This window comes from Microcaecilia unicolor, chromosome 5 (genome assembly GCF_901765095.1).
Source record: "Microcaecilia unicolor chromosome 5, aMicUni1.1, whole genome shotgun sequence".
Taxonomy (NCBI): domain Eukaryota; kingdom Metazoa; phylum Chordata; class Amphibia; order Gymnophiona; family Siphonopidae; genus Microcaecilia; species Microcaecilia unicolor.
In genome coordinates, this window is record NC_044035.1 from 321071581 (window position 1) to 321097556 (window position 25976).

Below are 25976 nucleotides of genomic sequence, written 5' to 3' on the forward strand. Positions count from 1 at the left end.
AAACCTCCCCCCCCCCCCCCCCACACACACACACATTTTTCCAAGTAACCCAAAAACCTCCTACTACAGCAGAAACCTCTCCCTGAAATTTGAGACATTTCTGAGTACTTTATTTTTCAACTGGATGGAGCTCTAGCGCATTGAGCTTGCAAAGCGGTTGAGCTCTTAACATAGTAAATGCTGGTCCATCCAGTCTGCCCAACAAGATAAACAACCCTACTTCTCCCTCTAATTACCGACCCATCTCCCTCCTCCCTTTTCTCTCCAAATTACTTGAGCGTGCTGTTCACCACCGCTGTCTTCATTTTCTCTCCTCACATTCTATTCTTGACCCACTACAATCTGGTTTTCGCCCTCTCCACTCAACCGAAACTGCGCTTACTAAAGTCTCCAATTACCTATTACTGGCTAAATCCAGAGGTCTCTATTCCATCCTCATTCTTCTTGATCTTTCCGCTGCTTTTGACACTGTCGATCACAGCATACTCCTCGATACCCTGTCCTCACTTGGATTCCAGGGCTCTGTCCTTTCCTGGTTCTCTTCCTACCTCTCCCTCCGCACCTTCAGTGTTCACTCTGGTGGATCCTCTTCTACTTCTATCCCTCTGCCTGTCGGCGTACCTCAGGGTTTATTTTATTTTTTTGTTACATTTGTACCCCGCGCTTTCCCACTCATGGCAGGCTCAATGCGGCTTACATGGGGCAATGGAGGGTTAAGTGACTTGCCCAGAGTCACAAGGAGCTGCCTGTGCCGGGAATCGAACTCAGTTCCTCAGGACCAAAGTCCACCACCCTAACCACTAGGCCACTCCTCTTCTGTTCTTGGTCCCCTCCTCTTTTCTATCTACACTTCTTCACTTGGTTCATTAATCTCATCCCATGGCTTTTCCTACCATCTCTATGCTGATGACTCCCAAATCCACCTTTCTACCCCTGATATCTCACCTTGCATCCAAACCAAAGTTTCAGCATGCTTGTCTGACATTGCTGTCTGGATGTCTCAACGCCACCTGAAATTAAACATGACCAAAACCGAGCTTCTCATTTTTCCCCCCAAACCCACCTCCCCACTCCCCCCGTTTTCTATTTCTGTTGTTCTCATTCTCCCTGTCTCCTCAGCTCGAAACCTTGGGGTTATCTTTGACTCTTCTCTCTCCTTCTCTGCTCAAATCCAGCAGACCGCCAAGACCTGTCGTTTCTTTCTTTACAACATCCGTAAAATCCGCCCCTTTCTTTCTGAGCACTCTACCAAAACCCTCATCCACACCCTTGTCACCTCTCGTTTAGACTACTGCAATCTGCTTCTTGCTGGCCTCCCACTTAGTCACCTCTCTCCTCTCCAATCGGTTCAAAACTCTGCTGCCAGTCTCGTCTTCCGCCAGGGTCGCTTTACTCATACTACTCCTCTCCTCAAGTCACTTCACTGGCTCCCTATCCGTTTTCGCATCCTGTTCAAACTTCTTCTACTAACCTATAAATGTACTCTCTCTGCTGCTCCCCAGTATCTCTCCACACTCGTCCTTCCCTACACCCCTTCCCGTGCACTCCGCTCCATGGATAAATCCTTCTTATCTGTTCCCTTCTCCACTACTGCCAACTCCAGACTTCGCACCTTCTGTCTCGCTGCACCCTACGCCTGGAATAAACTTCCTGAGCCCCTACGTCTTGCCCCATCCTTGGCCACCTTTAAATCTAGACTGAAAGCCCACCTATTTAACATTGCTTTTGACTCGTAACCACTCGCCTCCACCTACCCTCCTCTCCTCCTTCCTGTACACATTAATTGATTTGATTTTTTTTTTGTCTATTAGAATGTAAGCTCTTGAGCAGGGACTGTCTTTCTTCTATGTTTGTGCAGCGCTGCATACACCTTGCAGCGCTATAGAAATGCTAAATAGTAGTAATAGTAATTTTACATGGTATGTGATACTTTATATCTATATCCGAGTTTGATTTGTCCTTGCCTTTCTCAAGGCACAGACCGTAGAAGTCTGCCCAATACTGTTCTTGTACAAAGTTCTGAAGCTAACATCGAAGCCCCTTAAAATTTACACTCCAGCCCATCCCTTATCTATTCAGTCACGATCAGGGCATAGACTGTAGAAGTCTGCCCAGCTCCCGTTTTGTTTCCAATTACCGGCATCGCCACCCAATCTCCGCTAAGATTCCACGGAACCATTCCTTTTAAACAAGATTCCTTTGTGTTTATCCCACTCACATTTGAATTCCATTACTGTTTTCATCTCCACCACCTCCTGCGGGAGGGCATTCCACATATCCACCACCCTCTCTGTGAAAAAATACTTCCTGACATTAGTCCTGAGTCTGCCACCCTTCAATCTCAATTCATGTCCTCTAGTTCTACCGCCTTCCCGTCTCCAGAAAAGGTTTGTTTGCAGATTAATACCTTTCAAATATTTGAATGTCTGTATCATATCACCCCTGTTTCTCCTTTCCTCCAAGGTATACATGTTCAGGTCAGCAAGTCTCTCCACGTACGGTTTGCAACGCAAATCCCATACCATTTTCGTAGCTTTTCTTTGCATCGCTTCTAGTCTTTTTACATCTTTAGCAAGATACGGCCTCCAAAACTGAACACAATGTTCCAAGTGGGGCCTCACCAACGACTTGTAGAGGGGCATCAACGCCTCCTTTCTTATTAATGAAACCCCAGAATTCACTGAGCCAACAGCTCAGTGGCGTTGAAGACCATGAATATGTCAAGGTTGAAAGAGGACACTTTGAACACATATCATGAATTAACTAAGAAAAAATACCCTTATACTAATGTATTTTCAAACCACCATAAGGTTCTTCTTTCTGGGTAGGCTGAACTAGTTTAACGTTACAGACTTATAAGCACTTCATGGGTCACAACAGCTGGCAGCAGAGTGGAGGAGTAGCCTAGTGGTTAGTGCAGTGGACTCTGATCCTGGGGAACTGAGTTCGATTCCCACTGCAGCTCCTTGTGACTCTGGGAAAGTCACTTAACCCTCCATTGCCCCTGGTACAAAATAAGTACCTGAATATATGTAAACCGCTTTGAATGTAGTTGCAAAAACCTCAGAAAGGCAGTATATCAAGTCCCATTTCCCTTCCCCTTCCCCCTTCTTTCATGAGCTGACTGGTAACAACTGTTTATACCCATGTTATTTTTAATCACTTCCATGTCATGGACTCCGATTGAGACATGGATGGTCACTGAGGAGTCCCTTTGGGAAAAAATTAAGGGGTTAATATTCAAAGCAACTTAACCACCCAGAAAGGGCTCCTGGCCAGTTAAATTGCCTGTTCAGGGCTAACTGGTAACTTTCAGTCGCACTTAACCGGTTAGTGCCACTGAAAATGACCAGTTAGTGCTTAAAGCAAAACCAGCTATTTTGGGGGCGTTCCAGGGGTGGAGTCGGCACTGGGCCAGTTAGGCGCTGATATTCAGGAGATAACCGGCCAAAATAACCACATAAAAAGGACCACAGAAAAGTCAGTCCTATCTTTAGGCGGTGGCCCCGTAGCTGGTTAAGTGCCAAATATCGCACTTAGGGCCATGTTTACTAAGCCGCGTTATAGGTGAGTTAATGTTTTTAATGTGCATTAACCATGTACGCGCCTACAATATTTTATAGGCGCCTACACGGTTAGCGCGCGTGTTAATTATAGGCACGTTACAAATGCTAACTAGCCTTAGTAAACAGGGCTCTTAACCAGCTATGTGTAGCCAGCTCTGGAAATCTGGAAACTCAATGCCAAAGCCGGAATTTAATTTCCAGGCATAACACTTGCAACAGTCAGCAAAACATTAAGCATCAATGGCTGAATATCAACCCCTAAGAGTGCAGACACCTATAACTAGTTGAAGGTAATTTTTCTTAGCACTAACTTTATTGCTAAGGGTAAGTTAAAAGCAGCACTTACCCTTGCAAATGTCCAAAAAAACAAGAATCCAATGAAACAAGGCATGCAAAAACATGAAAAGATAAGACAAGACAGAAGTCGAGACAAAACATGGAGCAGGCATCTGGTACAGGTGCAAAAACTAGACTAGAAGCTGGAACAAGGGTAAAACCCAGAGCAAAGATCAGGCAGAGGAGAAGGAACTGGAGAAGAAACCAAAACAAGGACACAAGGCAAGACATACATGTCAACCCCCAACTCTCTGGGCAGCCATAGCTGGGCCAATCAAGACAAAATTCACATAGCAGAATACCCATTCAAAAAGATGCACAAAACAGAGTGGAGAAGTAACCTAGTGGTTAGAGCAGTGGGGTGAGAACCAGGGAAATTAGGGTTTAAATGTCACTGCCACTCTATATGACCTTGGTCAAGTCACATAACCCTCCACTGCATCAGATATAAATTTAGAGTGTAAGCCTTCTGGGGATAGGGAAATACAGTACCTGAATGCAACTTGCCCTGAACTACTACTGAAAAAGCATAAGCTAAATCCAATGAAACAGACAGTTCCCCCTAAAGGAAGGGAGGCTCGTGCTCAGCACAGTATAGGTGCCATGTCTCACACCTGTTTGTCTGTCTTAAATAGATTAAGCTCTGTGGAGTATGGACTGTTTCTTATGCGTATATGTACAGTACAGTGCTGCACAAACTAGTTGCGTTATAGAAATAAGTAGAGGTGGTAATCGTAGCATCAAGAACAGAAAAAATCCCAGAAATGACCAGGAGATTCCAGCTTTAGGGGTCTAAACCTCTGAAAACCCAAACTGAATAGATTACCCAGTCACCAGATGTATGACAACAGAAAACTCCATGAGAGAGGGAATTCTTAAGGGTTAAACTGCATCTTCTTTCTAGAGGCCAAAGAAGAGGCCAGTCTATGCAACGGCTGGGAAACAGAAATTTTCCATGAGGTTAAATAAGTTCTCTCCTACAGGGACTTAGAAAATTAGACCCCTTGAAATCCCAACCCAAACAGAAAAGGGGCTTCTCATAATGATTTTTAAGGACTTATATAAAGACACAGATGTCTGCTCACAAGGCAGGGTCCCAAACTATAGGGAAGCACCTATTATAATGCGCCAGGGCTTCTTGCATAAAAAAAATCAAAATAGGAACTTCTTTAATCCACAAGTATTAAGAAGTGCTTAACAATCTAGCCATTTTTAAACAAAATTTTTCAAAACGTCATAAAATACAAAAACACTATTTTTAGGATCTATTATATTAGACTTCTAAAAAAAATTTGCTTTGGAGTTAAGTATGGAAGTGAAAGCAATATGAAAAAGTCTAAGACATTTTAATAATGTGGGCAGGTGAAATGGACAAGAAGACAAAAGAAGAGCAATCCTCCGCAGAAACAAAGAATGGCAGACACAGCGAAGGTAACAAATGATGTTAAACAGAATACCAAGGTCTAACACCTTGGTATTGTGTTTAGCATCATTCATCACCTGGAATGTTTGTTTCTGGCCTCTTGGATTTTGTAACCCACCTTGAACTGATAGTGTATAAGAGGTGTTATAACCAGTGCTTTTTTTTGTGCCGGTACAGCGTACCGACACCTTTTTAAATCTGCCGTTCGTTGTCCCCGTTTCTTCTCGCTGCCTGATCGAGAGTCCGGACCTGCAATCACTCAGTACAAGCAAGGCACCAACAAACTCAACCTTAGTTCCAGCCTATCCGTTCGTGGCAGGCCCTGTTGGTACCGTCCCCCTCTGATGAATACATGTCAGAGAGGGTGGAACTAACAGGGCCTTCCCGAGTGCATGGCATTGTGCTTGAAGGCTCCTCAGCGCTGGTCCTAGGCCTTCTGTTTGGCTTACTGCTGGCCCAAACTCTCAAGCAGGCAGCCAGTGGGAGGAGGACGGGCAGGGGAAAAAGGAGAATCGCTGGACATGGATGGGAAAGGAGGGCAGGAGAATCGCTGGACATGGATGGAGGGGAGGAATGGGCAGGGAAGAGAGGAAAATCGTTGAACCTGGATGGCAGGAGAGGGCAGGGGGCAGAAAAAAAATAAATCGCTGAACATGGATGAGAAAGGACAGCAGAGGAGAGAAGGCAATTTCTGGACATGGATGGATGGAGAGGAGGGCAGGAGAGAGAGGAGATGGATGGATGCAGGGGAGGACAGGGGGGAGAGGAGAATTTCTAGACATGGATGGATGGATGGATAGGAGAGCAGGGGAGAGAGGAGAATTTCTGGACGTGGATTGAATGAAGGACAGGGGAGAGAGGAGAATTTCTGGACGTGGATTGAATGAAGGACAGGGGAGAGAGGAGAATTTCTGGACGTGGATTGAATGAAGGACAGGGGAGAATTTCTGGACGTGGATTGAATGAAGGACAGGGGAGAGAGGAGAATTTCTGGACATGGATTGAATAAAGGACGGGGGAGAGAGGAGGATCGCTGGATATGGATGGATGGATGGAGGGGAGGGCAGGTGAGAGAGGAGAATTGCTGGACATGGAAGGAGGGGAGGGCAGGGCAGAAAGTAGAATTGCTGGACATGGATGAAGTGAAGGGCAGGGGAGAAAGGAGAATTGCTGGACATGGATGGAGAGGAGAGTAGGGGAGAGAGGAGAAACGCTGGACATGGATGGAGGGGAGGAAAAAGAAAAGAAGAAGATGCACATGAAGAGAGATGAGGGAAAGGAAAGAGAGGAGACAAATTGCACATGGATGAAGAAAATAGGCAAATGCTGGATCGTCTGTATACCTTCTCCAATCAAGTACATGGAGGACCCAGATTTACTTATGGATGTAGAGCAAGAAAAGAAGAAAAAAGGAGGAAAGTAAAGAAATAAATTGACAGGAAGCCCTGGAAATGGAATTAAGAGAACAGACAAAGAGCAGCAGAATCATAGATTGGGACCAACATGATCAGAAAAACAAAAATCACCAGACAACAAAGGTAAAAAAAAAATCATTTTATTTTCATTTGAGTATTTAGAATATGTCCAATTTGAGAATTTACATCTGCTGTCTTATTTTGCACTATATATATATATATATATATATATATATATATATATATATATATATATATATAATGTTTCTTTTTGTTTTCTTGGTATTGTGCTGCTTAAAGTCTAGCTTCTTAAGATTTCAGATTAACTTTTGAAAAATTTGAAGAGAGGCTATCTCTGTTCTGCATGTGTGACTGCAAGGCAGTGTCTGAATAGGTGTCGCGTCTCTCGCGCTTGCCGCGCTCTCGAGGACCTTGGCATACCTTCAGGCTTCTTCCCCGGGAGCGCGGGGTTTGTGAGTCCTTAGGCAAAATCACCCTCCAGGTAGAGAGGAAACAAAACTGGACCGGAACTCCGGACGGGAGTTCTACACCGGAACACTCGGAACTGGAACGCACCGGACGGGTGCGCACTGGAGTGGGGCCCGCTGGACTGGACACACTGGAGTGGCCCCACTGGACTGGAACATACAGGAGTGAAACCCGCTGGGCTGGAACACACTGGAGCGGAACCCGCGGAACTGGAACACCCTGGACCTAGGCTTCACCTACACTTGACTGCCTTCCCCCTCGGGTTGAGCCCTCAGGTTCTGGCAGCCGGTAGGACTTACAGGAACAGCAGGAATGAAGATCCAGGGGTGCCCCCTGGCACCTAGGCGAAGGCAAGGCAGACAAGCAGGGACTGTCCGGGTTCTGGCAGTCGGCAGGATTCAACACAATGACTAGTAAACTGTCCCCAGGCTAATAGGAACGCTATACCCAGGCAACCAGTCATACACAGGAACATACACAGAGCAAACTCAGGAGACTTGGAAGGCTATACACCAGCTAACAACTAAGCTGTGCCCAAGCTAACAAGTCATGCACTGGAAACAACGCAGAACACTAGCAAAGCTTTACACAGGCTACCAGCCACACGGTGCCTAAGCTGGCTAGTCAAGTATTAGGAACAAACCCAGGGAACTAGCAAAGCTATGCACAGGCTACAAGCCAGACGGTGCCTAAGCTGGCTAGTCTATCACTAGGAACAAACACAGAGAACTAGCAGAGCTATGCACAGGCTACAAGCCAGACGGTGCCTAAGCTGGCTAGTCTACACTAGGAACAATCACAGTCTCGGGACTAGCAAGGGCGGCCAGTCTCACACTAGGACCAAACACAGTCTCGGGATAGTGACTAGCAAGGGCGGCTAGTCTAACACTAGGAACAAACACAGTCTTGGGATAGTGGCTAGCAAGGGCGGCTAGTCTAACACTAGGAACAAACACAGTCTTGGGATAGTGGCTAGCAAGGGCGGCCAGTCTAACACTAGGAACAAACACAGAGCACTTGCAAAGCTATGCACAGGCTACAAGCCAGACGGTGCCTAAGCTAACTAGTCATGCACTGGAAACAAACACAGAGAACTAGCAGAGCTATGCACAGGCTACAAGCCAGACGGTGCCTAAACTAACTAGTCATGCACTGGAAACAAACACAGAGAACTAGCAGAGCTATGCACAGGCTACAAGCCAGACGGTGCCTAAACTAACTAGTTATGCACTGGAAACACACACAGAGAACTAGCAGAGCTATGCACAGGCTACAAGCCAGACGGTGCCTAAACTAACTAGTTATGCACTGGAAACACACACAGAGAACTAGCAGAGCTATGCACAGGCTACAAGCCAGACGGTGCCTAAGCTAACTAGTCATGCACTGGAAACAAACACAGAGAACTAGCAGAGCTATGCACAGGCTACAAGCCAGACGGTGCCTAATGCTAACTAGTCATGCACTGGAAACAAACACAGAGAACTAGCAGAGCTATGCACAGGCTACAAGCCAGACGGTGCCTAAGCTAACTAGTTTAAACAAACATAGAACACTCACACAGAGCAAACACTGAAACCGTGTACAGAGCACTCTATACACCAGGACCTTTAGATGAGATGCAAAGGCCAGGACTGTAGTCTCCAAGTGATTAATAAAGCCCTTCAACACCAGAGCCACAGCTGCAGCCATCACCTTGCAACCAAACAGAGGCTTGACACACAGAGCAGTCATCCCATAGGAAGGAACAGCGGGAGCCATCTTGGATACTGGCAAAGAGGAAGAGGCGGCAGCCATCTTGGAAGAGACATAGCCCACACAGGTGAGGTTCAGTAGGGCAATCAGCACACAGAGCCAGAGAGAACCTAAGACAGACACAGACACAGAGACAAGCAGAAGCCAGCACAGACACTGACTCCCAGAAACAGGGTAAGTCTGAGGGTTGTCACGGCCACAGACGGGACAATAGGGATCTATTTGTGGTTCTGAGATTTTGATAACATATTGTGTTTGAGATTTGACAAGACTGTTTTCCTAATTCCTGGTCTCTGTGCTAATTTGGTTTGTGACATTTTGGGTATACGGGAGCTGTAACAGTTTACATAAATTACGATGAAAAGAATCACAAGTTATTTTTCTCCTATACTGGTGTAATATTTTCAAAGATGATGTGCCATGGCTGGTAAAAGGGGTGTGGCTACTGTGGGTGAGGCTACCGTGGGGGCTGTAGGGGTATTTCCCTGTGATCTTACCTGAGCTGGTCTTGGTTCATACAAGCCTAATTCATCATAATACAGCAAGATGGAGTCTATGACCTCTGACCAGAAACTTTTCTGTGTCAGCAAGATCCAGCTTTTCAGCTTGTGGAAAATCACTGGCAGGCTTACTAAACACAAGAACATTCTGTGTTCCAACCACCCCCTTCTATCACCCTGAGAAGCTGAGAAGGGAGTCAGACCCATGGCACCAGAAGTTACCATTTCCAAGGTCACAAACAAAGAACTCTTGCCCATGTACTGAGCTGGACAAGATCATGATTGGTCCGTGCTATCACCTGACCAGGTACTAAGAAAGCGGGAAGAGAAGAAAGATTATTCAGTAGTCGTCGTTGGGGACCATTGGAAGAGGGGTAACTGGTAAGAAGACCTCAAAAACCCAGCAAGGCTTGGGGGTGAGCCAGAGACTGTGTTTGGTAACAACCATGTGACCTGCATAACTGGTGCAAATAGCGTGTGGCAAATATATTGGCACTGAGGAACAACACAGAGAGACGGACACCTGCTTTCTGCAGAGAGACCTACACTACATCTAAGACAGACTCGCTGGGAAAATCAGCTCGAGTCTAAGAAGAAATCTGCTCTGGCCTCATCGGAAGTCTGCATAAGGACAGCGGTGAGATCACTGTGATTGACTTCCTAGTCTGGGGTTAGTGAGTGGTATTTATCTAAGAAAGATTGCTTCATGTCAGCTCGTGGTCAGGGAATATGCTGCTGACTTGTATTTCTCATAACAGGTAGTATCAGTTCTTTTACAGATCAGGTTGTGTAATTTACCTAGTGTTCTAATAAGAATCATTGTGTATAGTCTAGTGACAATATATGTTGTAGTTCTCATCAGCTGATGATATATTATTTTTGTACTATTGCTAAGCCTGTGCAGAGATCTATATTTGTATCTTATCTATATTTTCTTACCTCTAATAAAAGTAATATGTATCACCGTGGCTTTGGTTTCCCTTCTCTAATGGGACAGACCTGGCGAGGTGCCAGAAGTAAGGTTCTGTATAATATTCCCCTAGGCTGAGCTAGGAACCTTGGAGTAAATAACCTGTGGGGAATTGTTTTCCGATAAGAGTTATTTATCTACACCTACAGGGCAGACCCATAGATAGTGATCCTGCCCCTAAGTTTACCCATAATAAGTACTGGTACCTTTTTTCCTACAAAACAAAGTACTGGTTATAACATAACATAACAAATGGAACATTTTCCACCTTTCCCTTTACAACTAAGCTCGTATGTTTCAGGTGAACTTGATTGCCAAGAGGTGAAGTCTGAGGCCAAATCCTTTAGAATCCATCTTTCCTCTTGGAATTCAAGCACAACACTTATGCATCTCCAACAGAAATTAGCTACTTCACTATGCTGTGAGTTAACTTTGGGGCTTCTCTGTGTCAAAAAGTATTTTACATCAGACAAAGTCTACCAGAAATCTTACATTCATTGCTTAATACAATTGCCTTTATCTAAAGCCTGAAGGAGAACTTTTCTCCATATCACATAATGCTTACTTACAGACAATATCAGGAGCCTCCCATAAATTCAGAAAATCATCTTCCTTCTCATGCATAGAATATTTTTGAACAGAACGTCTGTGGGCAGCTGATAGTATCTCTTGAAGAATATCAATATGCCTTAGTTTTCTGCATAATCCAGACATTCTCACTGCTTCTTCTTGACTAATAATAGCTTTGCGTAAATGTGTTTTTCCTTAAGAAAACAGATGATACTGTTAAACACCACATTAGTACTTAAAGTAACCAGAAAAGCTACCACCCCATTCCACTAGTTACAATAGAATGCAGAAATCTTCCACTGAGAAGACTGTTTTTAAACAAGCAAAAATGCTATCAAGCCATGCTAAAAAATATAAAATGCATCACACAGAAGTCTACATCAACTTTAAGCAATAACACATTGATATTTTTTGCTCAATTTAAGAGCGAGCTTAAAACATGGTTATTTCAAGAAGCTTATGGTCATTAACTCATTAACTGCTGTACTTCCCCAAATCAGTATGTTGTCTTAGAAATCATTTTTTATTTTATTTGTTATTGTATGTGAACTGTTTGCTAATTATTATGTATGTTTTTTGTAACCTGCCCAGGGCTGTGGATGCTGTGGGATATAAATTTGTAAAATAAATAAATAAATGTGTATATTTGAATATTTTGAGTGTACTGTGTTTGACTTCAACCACAAAAGGTCTCAACAGTCCACTAGAATGGGAACTTTGTCTTTCTAGTAATCTTTTTCCTCAATTATTAAATAAGGGTAGATTAGTTCTTACTTGTAAATTTTCTTTCCTTGAGTCCCCCCAGACCAGTCCACACACTTGGGTGTGTGCTGTCCTGCCTGCAGGTGGAGACTTAACTACTGAGCTGTGATGTCATCACTTAAGAACCCTGTGCAATTTCCAGCAAGTCAGTATTTATCACATCTCCCCTAGGAACTAATGAACCGTTCAATAAAGAACACTGACGAAGGATAAACCCCTCCAGAGTAAAGATCCAACAGGATTAATGAACTAATCAAAATTAAAATCTTTACATTTCAGGAGATAGAAAACAAGCTAAGAACCAAAAGTGGGTTCTGGATTGGTCTGGAGGGACATGAGAAAAGAAAATTGGCAGGTAAGAAGTAAGTTACCCTACCTTATTGTCTCACCAGACCAGTCCAGAAGTTTGGGATGTACCAAAGCAGTACATACTGAGGGGTGGGATACTGAAATCTCTGCCACTAACACTTTGGCCATAAGGACCATATCACTGAGCTTTAACATCCAATTTCTGGTGGTGGACAAAAGAATGCATAGATTTCCAGGTTGCCGCTTTGCAAATTTCATAAGAATGAACTAAGGAGTGCACCCCCCCCCCCCCCCCCACACCCCAAAGAAGCAGATTGTCTCTTTGTAGAATAAGCTTTCAAAACTTCTGGAACTGGAGGATCATGGAGAATATTCACATAAGCAATAGCCTCTAACCTATTGAGCAATTGTCACTTTTGACTTATTCATTCATTTATCTGCTTATAACCTAAGCAAAGTACAAAACATTCATAATCATAACGTATAAATCACCGCAATACAAGATAAACATAGGTTCATTTTTCACAGAAAAATAAATAAATCACGAGCTGTCATCTAAATAAACTACATATTTATTCAGTAAAAGCTTGCATAAAAAGGCATGCCTCAGGACAGAGGGCAACTTATTCCAAAGCAAAGAACTTTTAACTGAAAAAGTTGTTTCTCTAGTATCTGCATAATAAATCCTATTCAAAAGTGGCACAGTAAGCTGTCTCCCTCCATCTGACGTCAGTGGGATTGCAGGCTGATATTTTTTTCTTCTCATATTTATCCAAAGAGTGGAAGAATCAATTAAACTTGATCATATGATTTAATAGTTCTCCATTTGCTTTTTTAGGCAAGAACAAGATTCCAGAAAATGCCTTGAGAAGAGACCAAGAAAACTTCAGAATGTAGCCACCTTGAATAACTTCTAATACTCAAAGCAAAGTACTTTGCTTGATAATTGATTTGATTACTTTATTTTTTGTCTATTAGATTGTAAGCTCTTTGAGCAGGGACTGTCTTTCTTCTATGTTTGTGCAGCGCTGCGTATGCCTTGTAGCGCTATAGAAATGCTAAATAGTAGTAGTAGTAGTAAAGATCTGTGGTTATTTATTTATTTAGGCATTCTTGTATCCCACTGTTTTCCGAAAACAAGTTTTGGTTCAAAATGGCTTACAATTACATTCTGTTTGACAGTTACAGTATTGAATTACGTTTTACAATTAAGTTGAGGTTAATGGTGCTGGTTTTAGAAATTACAGTTTACATTTTGTGTACGGGGCTTATAATGAAGGCATAGTTGTATTATCTCTCATAGAATTTTTTAAAGAGGTATGTTTTCAGTTCATTTATGAACTAGAGATAGTTCTAAATACTTCTTCTGTTCTTTGATATTGAGTTCCACCATTTGGAACCCAGGTAGTTAAATCCGGCCATGTAGATAGATTTGTAAGATATGTTTCTGCAGTTGGGTAGGTGAAGAAGTAGGTAGCTTCTGGTTTCAGGACTTGCATTTCTTGGGGATAGTTCTATCAAGTCTAGCATGTATTCTAGAGCCAAATAATATTTTGTAGATGATGATGCACGCTTTGAAGATCAGTCTTGCTTTGGATGGTAGCCAGTGTTGTGATTTGAGTAGTGGAGTAGCTCTTTCATATTTCAACTTCTTCAACATTAAGCTGATGTGTTTTGGACGGTCTGCAGCTATTTCAGTGCACTTTCCTTGCAACCAACGTATACTGCATTGCAGTAATCTAGTTCTGATAGTATGGCCAATTGTACTATCACCCAGAATGATTGTCCAGGAAAATAGTCTCTGATCCTTCTTTGTTTCCATAGTGTTCTGAAGCATTTTGATGTTACTGCTGATATTTGATTATCTAGTGTTAGATGTTTGTCAAGAATGATTCCCAGTAGTTTTAACTGCGTTCCAATTTGGTAAGTTTGGTGGTTTATTGTAAAGTTTTGGTGGATTATGGGGTTGTGTGGGTTTGACAGAACCAGGAATTTGGTTTTATCCTTGTTCAGATTGAGCTTGAAAGTTTCAGCCCAATTTTCCGAGAGGTCCAGACCTATTTTAACTTTGTCCATTATTTCTGTGATATTGTTGTTGTAAAGTATATAGATGGTGACATCTGCGTAAATGAATGGGTTTAAGCCCATTAACTCTAGTTTTTTCCTGAGTGGAGCCATCATTACACTAGATAGTGTGGGTGATACAGGGAACCCTGTGGGATCCCACACTTGGAGATCCAGGGGGCTGATAGCTGGTTGTACATACAATATAGGATCTGTTCTTTAGGAAGCCATTGAACCACGCAGCCACTGTATTGGTGACTCCCAGGTACTTGAGAAGGGTCATCAGTGTTGCATGATCTACTAGATCAAATGCACTCGAGATGCTGAATTGCATTAGCAGAATGTTCTGCCCTTGGCTTACTAAACTTCTGAACTTCATTATCAGGGTTGTTAGGACTGTTTCGGTTCTGTGTTGTGGTCTGAAACCTGATTGGAATTCATGTAGGATTGAGAATTTTGTAAGGTATTCCATCAGTTGTTGTGTTACCAATCCCTCCATCGTTTTCTGTGTCCACCTCTGGTAAACTGACTTTAGTCAACCTCCTATGAAAGGCACTAGAGGGTAAGCTTGCAAATCTTCATTGTTAACTCTTGGTAGTACCCAATGTTCCTAGAAAGGACTGACCCCTGAAATGAAAACTACTGCACTGAGTAGCACTCACTCTTCCTGCTGTATATTTCTTGACTCCCTAAAGCATCCTCTAGAAGAAAAATCTCTAAAAGAAAGTTTTAGGTAATCTTCTGGAAACCTAGGAACCTTGGACAGAAGGACTTTAATTAATTTTTCTAAATCCTCATCAAAAAGCAAACCTCCTTTAACAGATAATTTACAGAGAAGTTTTTTAGAAGTAACATCTGCAGACCAATTTCTGAGCCAGATAAAATATGCCAAACAGCTACAAGGAGAGCCATATTTTTTTTACTGAAGCTCCAATTAAATCATCAAAAGCTTCCACTAAATAGGTCGTGCCCAAATCTAAAGAGGCAGAACCTTAATCGTCCGCTGCTTTCAACTGCATAACTTTTTCCACCAACTGCACTGACCACCTAAAACGCGTCCGAACTACATAGCCTCCACAGATAACTGCCTACAAAGCTAACACAAAGACTTCAAATGCTTGCTTCAAAGAGCCTCCATCATGTAGTCCTGAGGATCTTTTAATGCTGCACTCCCTCAACTGAGAGAGTAGTCTTCTTTGTCATAGCCTAAAACCACGGCATCTCCCTTAGTCAGCTCGAATATTTCAGACTGAGAAGCTACCAGGTAAAGCCTAGCCATAAACCACTTAACATGAAAACTAGCATCTAGAATCTCACATTCTACAGAAATAATATTCATCTATCACTTGAAGGAGAAGGAACTCCTTGGAAGCTTTCTGATATCAAGTACAAGGGGTCCCTGGGAACCATGACTAGAACTGGGTTTATCCACCACAATCTTAAGAATGGACAAAACCTAGGAAATTAAAGTACCCATATTCTCCTTACCAAAAATACAGACCACAGAAGGATCCTTTCCCAGTGGAACTTCATCTCCCTCAGAAAGGATGTTTTCACCTAGCCCAAACTACTGCTCTGTTAAACTTAAATCTAGCTCCTCCTCTGCTCCACAGATTACAAGAAGCCTATCATCCTTATTTTCTACTCTTCCCAACCTGGGCTACTTAAAAGTTACATAAGGAGAAGAAGCAGGGAAATTCGATAAATCAAAAGAAGTGGAGGGTAAATCTCTGCACATACAAAAAGCTTTATGCAACAAGAGAACACATTCAGACGAGAACTTTTGAGCAAAAAATTTAAGTTTTGTGACCTATCCACAAGAGAAGGATCCACTGCTGCCAGGGGAAGGGAAAAAAACTGAGGAGGCTCACCTCTGGTAGCAACCGCTGGTGTACTGCAAACATGGTGGCAGTTGTTCCCAAAACTGAGTGTGATGCAACTTCTACCTGCTGTCTGTGCTCAGCAGGAGGAACTGGAGCACTGTTGGTATTTCCCCCCTCCCCCACCACAGTAGCCAACCTTTGCACCTCACAACCAGAACAGAGCTTGCTTTTATCCTGCAGCACTGCCACAGTGAAAACACACCAGCAACTCTGGAGGGATGTCTGACAATGAAAACCATTAGAGTCAAAAACAAAAGATTTTCTAGAGCAGTCTTTTCTTTCAGGTAAACCACAGTGGGTAAAATAAATACCAAGAAAGCACTGATACAGGGAGCAGCTAGTCAAACTATTGAGAAGCAATTAAATTCAGGCACTCAATGTTTTTCACCAAGGGAAAAGTCCGAGGCACAAGAAAAAGCTTGCCCTTTAAGAAAAGGGTTGTTTGGGGGGGGGGGGGGGGGGGACTGGGACCACTGTAAAATCTTTTTGGTTTCCCCCCCCCACCCCACACACACACAAAGCTGCTCTCAGTAGTTTTGTGACCATCAACTAACAAGACAGCACAGACCCAACCATCTGGACTGATCTGGTGGGACTATATGGAAATTCAGGTTTAAGAAAGTCTTTCCAGTATGGAAAAAAAAAAAAAAAAAAAAGAGTTCATAATAGCACTCCACCCATGAAAGAGTTAGCCAAGAAAGAACAAGGTGGCTGCCATGATGTGGCACTATTGCTCACAAATTTCAAACTTCTGTTAACAAAAATGTCTTTGTATTTACTCAGTGAGTGAATGTGGTGATTACCTTGCTGTGTTCGTTGAAGTTTGTCCTTTAACACTGTTAAGGGCGTTAATCCTTCTGGAATGTGATCATATAACTGGGCCCAAGCCTTTTCCTGTTTGTCTTCATCATCACTGGCTTTCACTGCAAATCACAAAGCACCAAACTACTTTAACCTTTGATTTCTTTTCCAGACAGCAAATTTTTTAAACAAACAAATACCAAATCTTTGTTGGAATTCTGATACAGTATTAAAACAATGTAATAACCTGGAAATTATTTTCCAATAATATTTATAAATCTTTATTCATCTTGCTAGTTTTCTCTCTTATTTTGTCTTTTTTATATACGCCGCCATCATATGCTGGGACCCAAGGTTGCCAAGAGACAGAGCCGGGCCTAGGGCGGGGATGCCGCAGCCCCCTGCCCCCACCCCACTCACTCTGGCTGCCACCCCCCCCCCCCCCCCCACACACACACACCTTCCTGTGTCTGCTCCTCCCTCAGTCTGTCAGTCACTCTCCTGCTCCTATGTGCTGGGACCTGGGTTATCGCATTAACGCAATCAACTGGTCCCCACACACAGGAGCAGGAGACAGACCCCAGCGCAGGGCTTGGGAAAATTTGCCCCCCCCCCCCCCCCTTTTCAGTGGCCCTGCTTGGACCCTTGAATATTGGATACAGCACTAGAATGGAAAACCTCTTCAGTGCTAAAATAATCTCCATTCATCTAGCAGCAACCAAGCTGTGGGCAATTCTTAGCCCTTCTGAGGCCCAAACAGATGGTCTCACCCATGATATACAGCTGGAGCTGTACCATAGGCTGTTCGTACACCTCATCTACAGAAAATGCCACCATTAACAAATTTAAGAACTGATGAACAAACTGCCCGTATACAATGCAAAAATTATTCGCAGGAATTAATTTACTTACAGATATGATCGATCAAAACAGTGGCAATGAAGTAGTGGGCAAGAGCTTTGTAATGTTCAGCCTTTACTTGTGCCATGATGGACCAAGAATAGGGGATGTTGTCTTTAATTGGCACCTGGCTCATGGCATTGTGGACAAGAACATAAACATCACTGACCTAGAAAAAAACATAAAGACATAGCTATCTATTGTTATAGCTATAAATATATACACAAATTTTTGTGAATGTGAAGTAGTGCAAATTCTGCCCAAATAGGGGGATCCACAGAAGGGGAGCCTACTTGCAGCTGCTCCTGGGATCTTCATAAAGTAGATTCCTCTGCTAGTCCTACAATCCTGTTCCAAAATTGTCACAGGGTCTCATTTGAATTTATGCCACTGTGAATGTGGCATAATATAACACTTTTCATTTAAAAATAAATTATGTATCATTGAGTAGAAGGAAAAATAATCCTACAGTGGGAATCAGTCAGCTCTGTGCTCTGGAAAATATGTCTATCATACACCCATACCTAAAGTGGTACTTCAACTGGACTGGCTAGTATATTGCCAAATTGTAATACGTCTTTAGAGGCATACAAAAGGCAATTTGCAAGGTATTTCCATGCATAAAAAGAGTGTGTGGAAATGGAGTTTTTGAAAACTGCCTGCTGCATTTTTCTTACAGCTATGCAGGGAGACATTCCTGAGGATGAGACAGAAGCAGAGAATACACTTATATGCATATTTTTGTATTTCCATAAGTATCTGTATAGCTATACATAGGTAACCACACAAAAATAGCAGCTGCAAATCTGTGCTGTTTATTTCCTGGCACCCTGACATAACAGCCTGGGCAAAATAGCCCTGACAAAATAGCCCCTATAACAAAATAGCCCTTCAGAAAAATAAGCAGTCTAAGTAAAAACTCTGTCTCCCTCCCTCTATTCCCCACTTCCTAATCTGAGCTCTCTCTTCCTTCAACTCCCTCTCCCCACCCCGCGTTCTGTCATCTCTGTCCCACTATCCCCTTTCCCCGCATTCTGGCATCATCTCTTAACTCATCCGTCCCACCCACCTACCTCTCAACGAAGTCCAGCATGTCTCTCTTCCTCCTGCCTGCTCTGTGCGGTCTGGTATCTCTCTCTCTCACTCCCTCCCCCCCCCCCCCCCCCCCCCCCCCCCCCCGGCAATCCTCCAACATTCCTGTGGGCCACCAGCAGCATCAACAAGCTGCTTCAGCTAGCCCCGGAAGTACTCTCTGTTGTGTCTTGCCTACGCAGACATAGGCTTGGGAGTCAACTTTTTAAAATTATTGGGGGTGCTAAGCCCAATGGAAATAACCCCTCCCTGGACACATACAAGGAATTTTCTCAATATTGGGGGTGCTCAAGCACCCACAGCACCCACATAGTCGGCTCCAGTGGACATAAGAAGTTGTGTCAGATCAGGCAAGACACAACAGAAAGAACGTTTCCGGAGCTGGCCCGAAGCAGCTTGTTTTCCTCGCAGGACTGCACCTAGGCCTTGAACACGCTTCTCCTGCTCTAGCTCCTGCTTCCAGGCTGGATTTCCTTTAACCACCAGAAGCTCTGCCTCCTTCTCAGTTGCCATTTATAAGGGCAGCAACTACTTCTTTACTCATCCTGCATTTACTTATTTCACTCCAGGATCCCCCAATGCTCCCCAAGGATCTGGTGGAAGTACAGGGAACCAAATACCTCGTGTACCTCACACTTCAATCCTTTTTATTATATTCCAACTCCACCTCTGCTGTCACTCACCTCATCTTCTCTGCCAATCCCTCCCCTGAGCAGGCATCCTACTTTCTCTCTAGCCCACTGGCAGGGATCTCCCTCCTCCCAGGGCACCTGGAAAAATCTATCACTGCTGTCTCACTCTCTATCTCAGTTGATAACACCCTCATCATCTCCGTGTCTCATCTGCCCGCAACCTCGGCGTCATCTTCGACTCCTCCCTCTCCTTCTCTGCGCATATCCAGCAGATAGCCAAGACCTGTCGCTTCTTCCTCTACAACATTAGCAAAATTCGCCCCTTCCTCTCTGAGCACACCACCCGAACTCTCATCCACTCTCTCATTACCTCTCGCCTTGACTACTGCAACCTACTCCTCACCGGCCTCCCACTTAGCCACCTATCCCCCCTTCAGTCCATCCAGAACTCTGCCGCACGTCTCATCTTCCGCCTTGACCGATATACTCATATCACCCCTCTCCTCAAGTCACTTCACTGGCTTCCGATCAGATACCGCATACAGTTCAAGCTTCTCCTACTAACCTACAAATGCACTCGATCTGCAGCCCCTCCTTACCTCTCTACCCTCATCTCCCCTTACGTCCCTACCCGTAACCTCCGCTCTCAAGACAAATCCCTCCTTTCAGTACCCTTCTCCACCACTGCCAACTCTAGGCTCCACCCTTTCTGCCTCACCTCACCCCATGCTTGGAACAAACTCCCTGAGCCCATACGCCAGGCCCCCTCCCTACCCATCTTCAAATCATTGCTCAAAACCCACCTCTTCAATGTCGCTTTCGGCACCTAATCACAACACCTCTACTCAGGAAATCTAGACTACCCAACTTGACATTTCGTCCTTTAGATTGTAAGCTCTTCTGAGCAGGGACCGTCCTTAGTTATTAATTTGTACAGCGCTGCGTAACCCTAGTAGCGCTCTAGAAATGTTAAGTAGTAGTAGTAGTCTTAGTAATACCCATATCATGGGGTATTATACCCTGTTTATACCCTGTCATATGCACATTATACAATACCATTTGTAATTCTGTTAACCGGAAATGGCAAACGCCACTACGGCAAATGTAAGCCACATTGAGCCTGCAAATTGGTGGGAAATGTGGGGTACAAATGCTACAAATAAAAAATAAAGAGGAAAATTTTTAATTCCCAGTTAGTAACATTGGTCTTCATCTTAATGATCTCTCATAAGTGTGTTACTCAGGAGTCACATTTATGGATTATACAACTATTAATACGCCAAAATAAAGTGAGTATTTAAAAAAATATCCCTGTGAATTCTAAATTAGCATTTAAAACTACATGTGTAATTGTAAAATCTTTTGGTGGCTCCCGGAGTTCTCTCATGTCCACTTTGCGGCCCTTTATTTTTATTTTTTTGTTACATTTGTACCCCGCGCTTTCCCACTCATGGCAGGCTCAATGCGGCTTACATGGGGTAATGGAGGGTTAAGTGGCTTGCCCAGTCACAAGGAGCTGCCTGTGCTCTAGAGGGTAAGAGGGTGCATTCAACCTGGCTGCTGAGTTATGCTTGTTTTAAAGGAACAGCATTTTGTAAAAATTAATTCACAGAGCCAGCAGAACAGCATGAAAACAAGTACTTCCTGTTTGGTGAGCAACTGATGCTTTGGTATTCCAATAGCAGCTTAGTGAAAATGTATGCTGTTCCAGTTAGAGTTCAGAGTGATTTATGAACCAAATCTCTTTTCTTGTTTATATGTTTGTGTCAGACCAATGTTAATTGCTGACTATTTTGAACACATACATGCATTTTTTTTCATGGTTGATATTAATGGAAAATAATAAAAGTTAAATTAACAAAATCTAAAGCTACAATTTTCATAGCTTTTTTTTCCCCTGTCAATAGTACATTACAAAACATGACAAACTACTTATTTTTAAGAAAGTAAATCCCAAAGATACAGCAAAAATGTTTTTTTTAATCTGAAACTGCTATATAAAGCTGAAGTATGCTGTATTTTCCAAACGCCACACAATACACATTTGAAAAGAAAAACCAAGCTGATATTTAACAATACAGAATTAACTTCAATTAACAATATTCCTATTCTTCAATGGCAAGCATGGCAGTTCTTCCATAAACAGTCAAGCAAAGAGAACAAAACAGGGGCACAAAATGTCAAATATAGCCTGAGGTCTTCCTGTGTAATAAAATGCACCTCCAACATTCTGAACCCAGAAAGTGAAGCCTTCAAGCCTGGAAGCATTCCTGCAATGTTCCAGAACTACGTGACGTCAATTGAGGAGAGGGAGCCTTACAGAGCGCACGAATGCTTCACTTTCTCACACACACACACACACACACACACTCACTCTCTGTGGTTTCTCTCACATACACTCTTTCTCTCTCACACACACACACACACTCTCTCTCTCTCTCTGACACAAACACACACTCTGTCTCTCTGTCTCACTCATTCCCTCTCACATACACACTCCATCTCTCACCCACCCACACACACTCTCTCTCTCTCTCAAACATACACACTCCAAGGAAAGGGGGGCATGGAACTCGGAGGGAAGGGGGGGCCAAGAACTCAGAGGGGAGGAGAGGGAGGGAGGGGGGCCTGCACCTCGGACGGAAGGGGGGCCTGGAACTCGGAGCCCCCCACACACACACTCACTCTCTCTCACATATACTCTATCACTCACTCTCACACACTCACTCTCACACACACACACTGTCTCTCACACACACTCTCTCCCTCTGACACAAACACACATACACACTGTCCGTCTCTCACTCACACTTTCCCTCTCACACACACACACTCTCTCTCTCTCAAACATACACACTCCAAGGAAAGGGGGGCATGGAACTCGGAGCCTCACACACACACACACACTCTCTCTCACACATACTCTATACAACAACAACAACAACCATTTCTAAAGCGCTACTAGGGTTACTAGGTTATCACTCACTCTCTCACACACACACACTGTCTCTCATACACACTCTCTCTCTCTGACACAAACACACATACACACACACACTTTCCCTCTCACACACACACACTCTCAAACATACACACTCCGAGGAAAACCTTGCTACCGCCCGTTTCATTTGTGTCAGAAACAGGCCTGTTTTACTAGTTATATTAATAAATCATTCAGAATAGAGTACCTTTGCAGCTTCTTGTGCCATTCTCACCAATGTGAAGAATTCATTTTGTATGCCAGGCAGACTGATCTTCTCAAAGAAGCATTCTTGAGCTTCAGCTAGCATCATCTTCACTAGCACACTCAGCATGGCTGGGCTCATGTCATAGCTAGGCGTGTGAGTAAATGTTTCTTTTAGGTAGTTCAGAACTCCTGAAATATCAAAACAACACTTAAAATATATATGAATTTAAAAAGAAATTATTTTAAGTTTAATGCATATGATTGTTGTGCATAGTAGAAGCCGAAATATATGACCTTATAAAATATGCATCAGAAAGAACATCTGACCTCCAGCTGTAAAAAAGGTTCCAAGAACTGTTCTAAATCATTTCAGCTAAGCCCAGAAAAGCAATTTTACTAAGACTGGACATTGTAACCATGTGACCTAAGTATATAAAAAGAGGTCTTGTTTGGTTGCACAATACCCTGGAGTTTCATTGACTAAGCAGGGTCAGAACTGAGCTAATTTGCTGGACTGATTACAACAAAATCTGACGCAGCTCCATACACAAATAGCTCCATTAGAAAAGTACATTCTGGTCCACTAGCTCAGCAGAAGCAGTATGCACTGCCAAGCAGAGGACCTGGGTTACTTTCCTAGGTTATGACTCTACTGCCTGTGTTATTCAAGGCTGGAGTTCCTGCAGAACGGAAGAAAGCCTTGAGAAGCACTCAACAGCAAGCACCGAACAGCTAGATTCAGGAACCATGACTGCCTGCTCCAAAGAGAATAGTTTGTATGACCTTTAGCCAAGGATTGTCACTACAATGGCTGATCTAAGTAAGGGAAAATAATAAAAGCGGGGGCAAAATATCCTGGGTATTTGTGAAAGACGACTCATGGTGCCAGATCCTCTCTCTGATTTCAATTAATCTGAAAGCACATTAGAGCACAAATAAATAAAAGGCATCCTTCTCCAAAGGAAAAAAATGTATCATTTAAGTATATAACAATTTACTGTAAACAGTAAATAGAATTGCAGGAAATATTAGATTACATATCACAACTCAGTTAGTCTAGATCAGCTGGCATACACCTTCTGTTGAATGCCCATAGGACTTTATCATCCTTTATGCAGGTGAAACACCCCCCCCCCCCCCCACACACACACACACACACACGCTGAGTGGGTTTTATTGAGAACAAGAGAGAGAAAATGTCTTGGTGGGGTGCTTTTGAGGCATAGATAGGTTTATTCTTTCTAAGGTGAACTGTTAGTTTACTTGCCTTAGTAGAGCTGCAGGGCTGATCTTAGGCAGGGGTGACATGGGCGGCTGCATAGGCCCTCATGGCTCTGACATGATGGCACAGTGGCACTGGCATCACGATGTATCTGTTCTCAGAATATCTCGCTGAACCCCCTTCAGAAAACCCCACCATACCATACCAAATTCCTTCAGTATATTTGATTTGAATGTTACCCTCCTTTTCATGTTCTGTATACTGTAGCGTGTCTATTTGGTTGAATAAAAGCAGAAATATGAAAACCAACCTCTGGCTCTGTCTTCTCTTCTTTTTGTGCACTGTAAATGTCAGCAACTGTTAATGTGGAGGAGAGGCCTAGTGGTTAGAGCATCGCCCTAGACATCCAGAGGTGGCCAATTCAAATCCCACTGCTGCTCCTCATGATCATTTAACACTCCATTGCCTCAAGTACAAAATTAGTTTGTGAGCCCTCCAGGGACAGAGAAATACCCAATGTACTTGAATGTAACTCACCTTGAGCTACTACTGAAAAAGGTGTGAGCAAAATCCAAATTAAAAAATAAAAGTGTCAACTCCACTTAAAGTCACATGATTTGAACGGTCCCTTGAATGCAATCTTAAGTGGGTTAGACTGTAAATCAAAAACTCATGTTCATAGCCTTAAAACATAATGTATACTGAGAAAGAGCCGTGTATCAGTGTATAGAAGTGGTAAGGGGCTCAATTCAAGCATATCATCCCCTGTGTAGATGGGCTTTATCCATCAGAGCAGGCCTTCTACAATGGCAATCCATAAAGCAGTGCCTCCTCATTGCAGTTCCCAGTCCAACTGACAAAAAGCTTGTTACAAGAAAGCTGAACATGGTGAAAGAGGCAAACAAAACACTAAAATGGCATTACTAACAGAAGGGTCATCACCAAGTGATCATTCTGTACAACAAATAGAGAGAAATTAGATCCTCAAGTACCAAAGCACGTAGCAGAAACACAAATATTCCCAATTTTTGGGGAGCCACTGGCTTAATCAAAAAGAATTTCCAAGCACACCTCAATGAGTTGCCATTGAACTCCAGAAGGAAGCTCCCTTTGTAACACTGTCAATATGAAGGTAAGTACCAGAAGTAAGTTTGATTGATTAAGATTGTTTTAATTACCTCTTTTTATAGACCTCTTTCTGACTCCGTCACACGGGGGACTAAAGGTACTTATTTCATATAACAGATTCTGTATAGTTTCTCTAACCTCCATTGTCACCCAATCACAAGGTCTATTCTGGGGTGGCATTAGGAGCCGTAATTAAAAACTAATTCCCATAATTACTGCTTTCTGTTTTTTTTCTGGATCTAGATATACTCTGGGCCATTTATGTTCCCACATAAATCTTATTAAACATCTGTCTAAGTTTCTGCAAAGACTGAGTGTCACTTGTATATGATCTACCTTGTAGGCTAAATGTAAGGTAAAGAGAAGATAGAATCAATAAAAATAAAGACAGAGATAGGTTTAGATAGATAGATACATTTTATTTCTTACCCAAACACAGGTCTTCAAGTTGATACAAATACAGACATCAGATTCTGGTTTCAGCCGCACAGGGCTTCGCCGTCTGACAGAAGCTTTGGAGAAGACTCTCAAACTAAGCCAAAATCTCCCCTCTTTTATACACAAACCTCTCCATAGAAGTGAATGGTGAGAAACCTTGCTCCTAATCTTTCTCACTTTCTGAGATCATACTTTCCCATGCGGTCTGCTGTCGGATGTGCCCACCTCCTTCCGTTCTCAGCTACTGCTAATTATCAACATGTTTTGGGAAGCGTTGAGATAACAGTTTCACATCTTCCGGCTGCAATACTTTTCACACCATCTTATGAACTCTGTATGACCTCTGTATCATTTTATACAAAACTAATAAGCTCCATTTTATTCATCTGATCCATCATTCTTTCATTACAGGTGCTGTATATGATTTAAAAATTGTACCAATTTGTGGCAGGACTCATTGTTCAGACCTGCTTTTTTCAGATTCTCAAATATTAAATCATTTGCTTGCTGTTTGACCTAGTCAGTATTTTTTTC

General features: G+C 43.0%; 1 protein-coding gene across 1 annotated transcript in view; it reads right to left on the reverse strand.

The window, feature by feature from the left end:
• The window catches only part of RHPN2 (rhophilin Rho GTPase binding protein 2), a 114307-nt gene that overhangs the window by 26388 nt on the left and 61943 nt on the right, over positions 1-25976 (reverse strand). Inside the window, 4 exon segments of the mRNA XM_030204425.1 lie at positions 11024-11218; positions 16846-16965; positions 17756-17912; positions 22656-22843. Coding sequence (XP_030060285.1) covers positions 11024-11218; positions 16846-16965; positions 17756-17912; positions 22656-22843 — 660 coding nt within the window.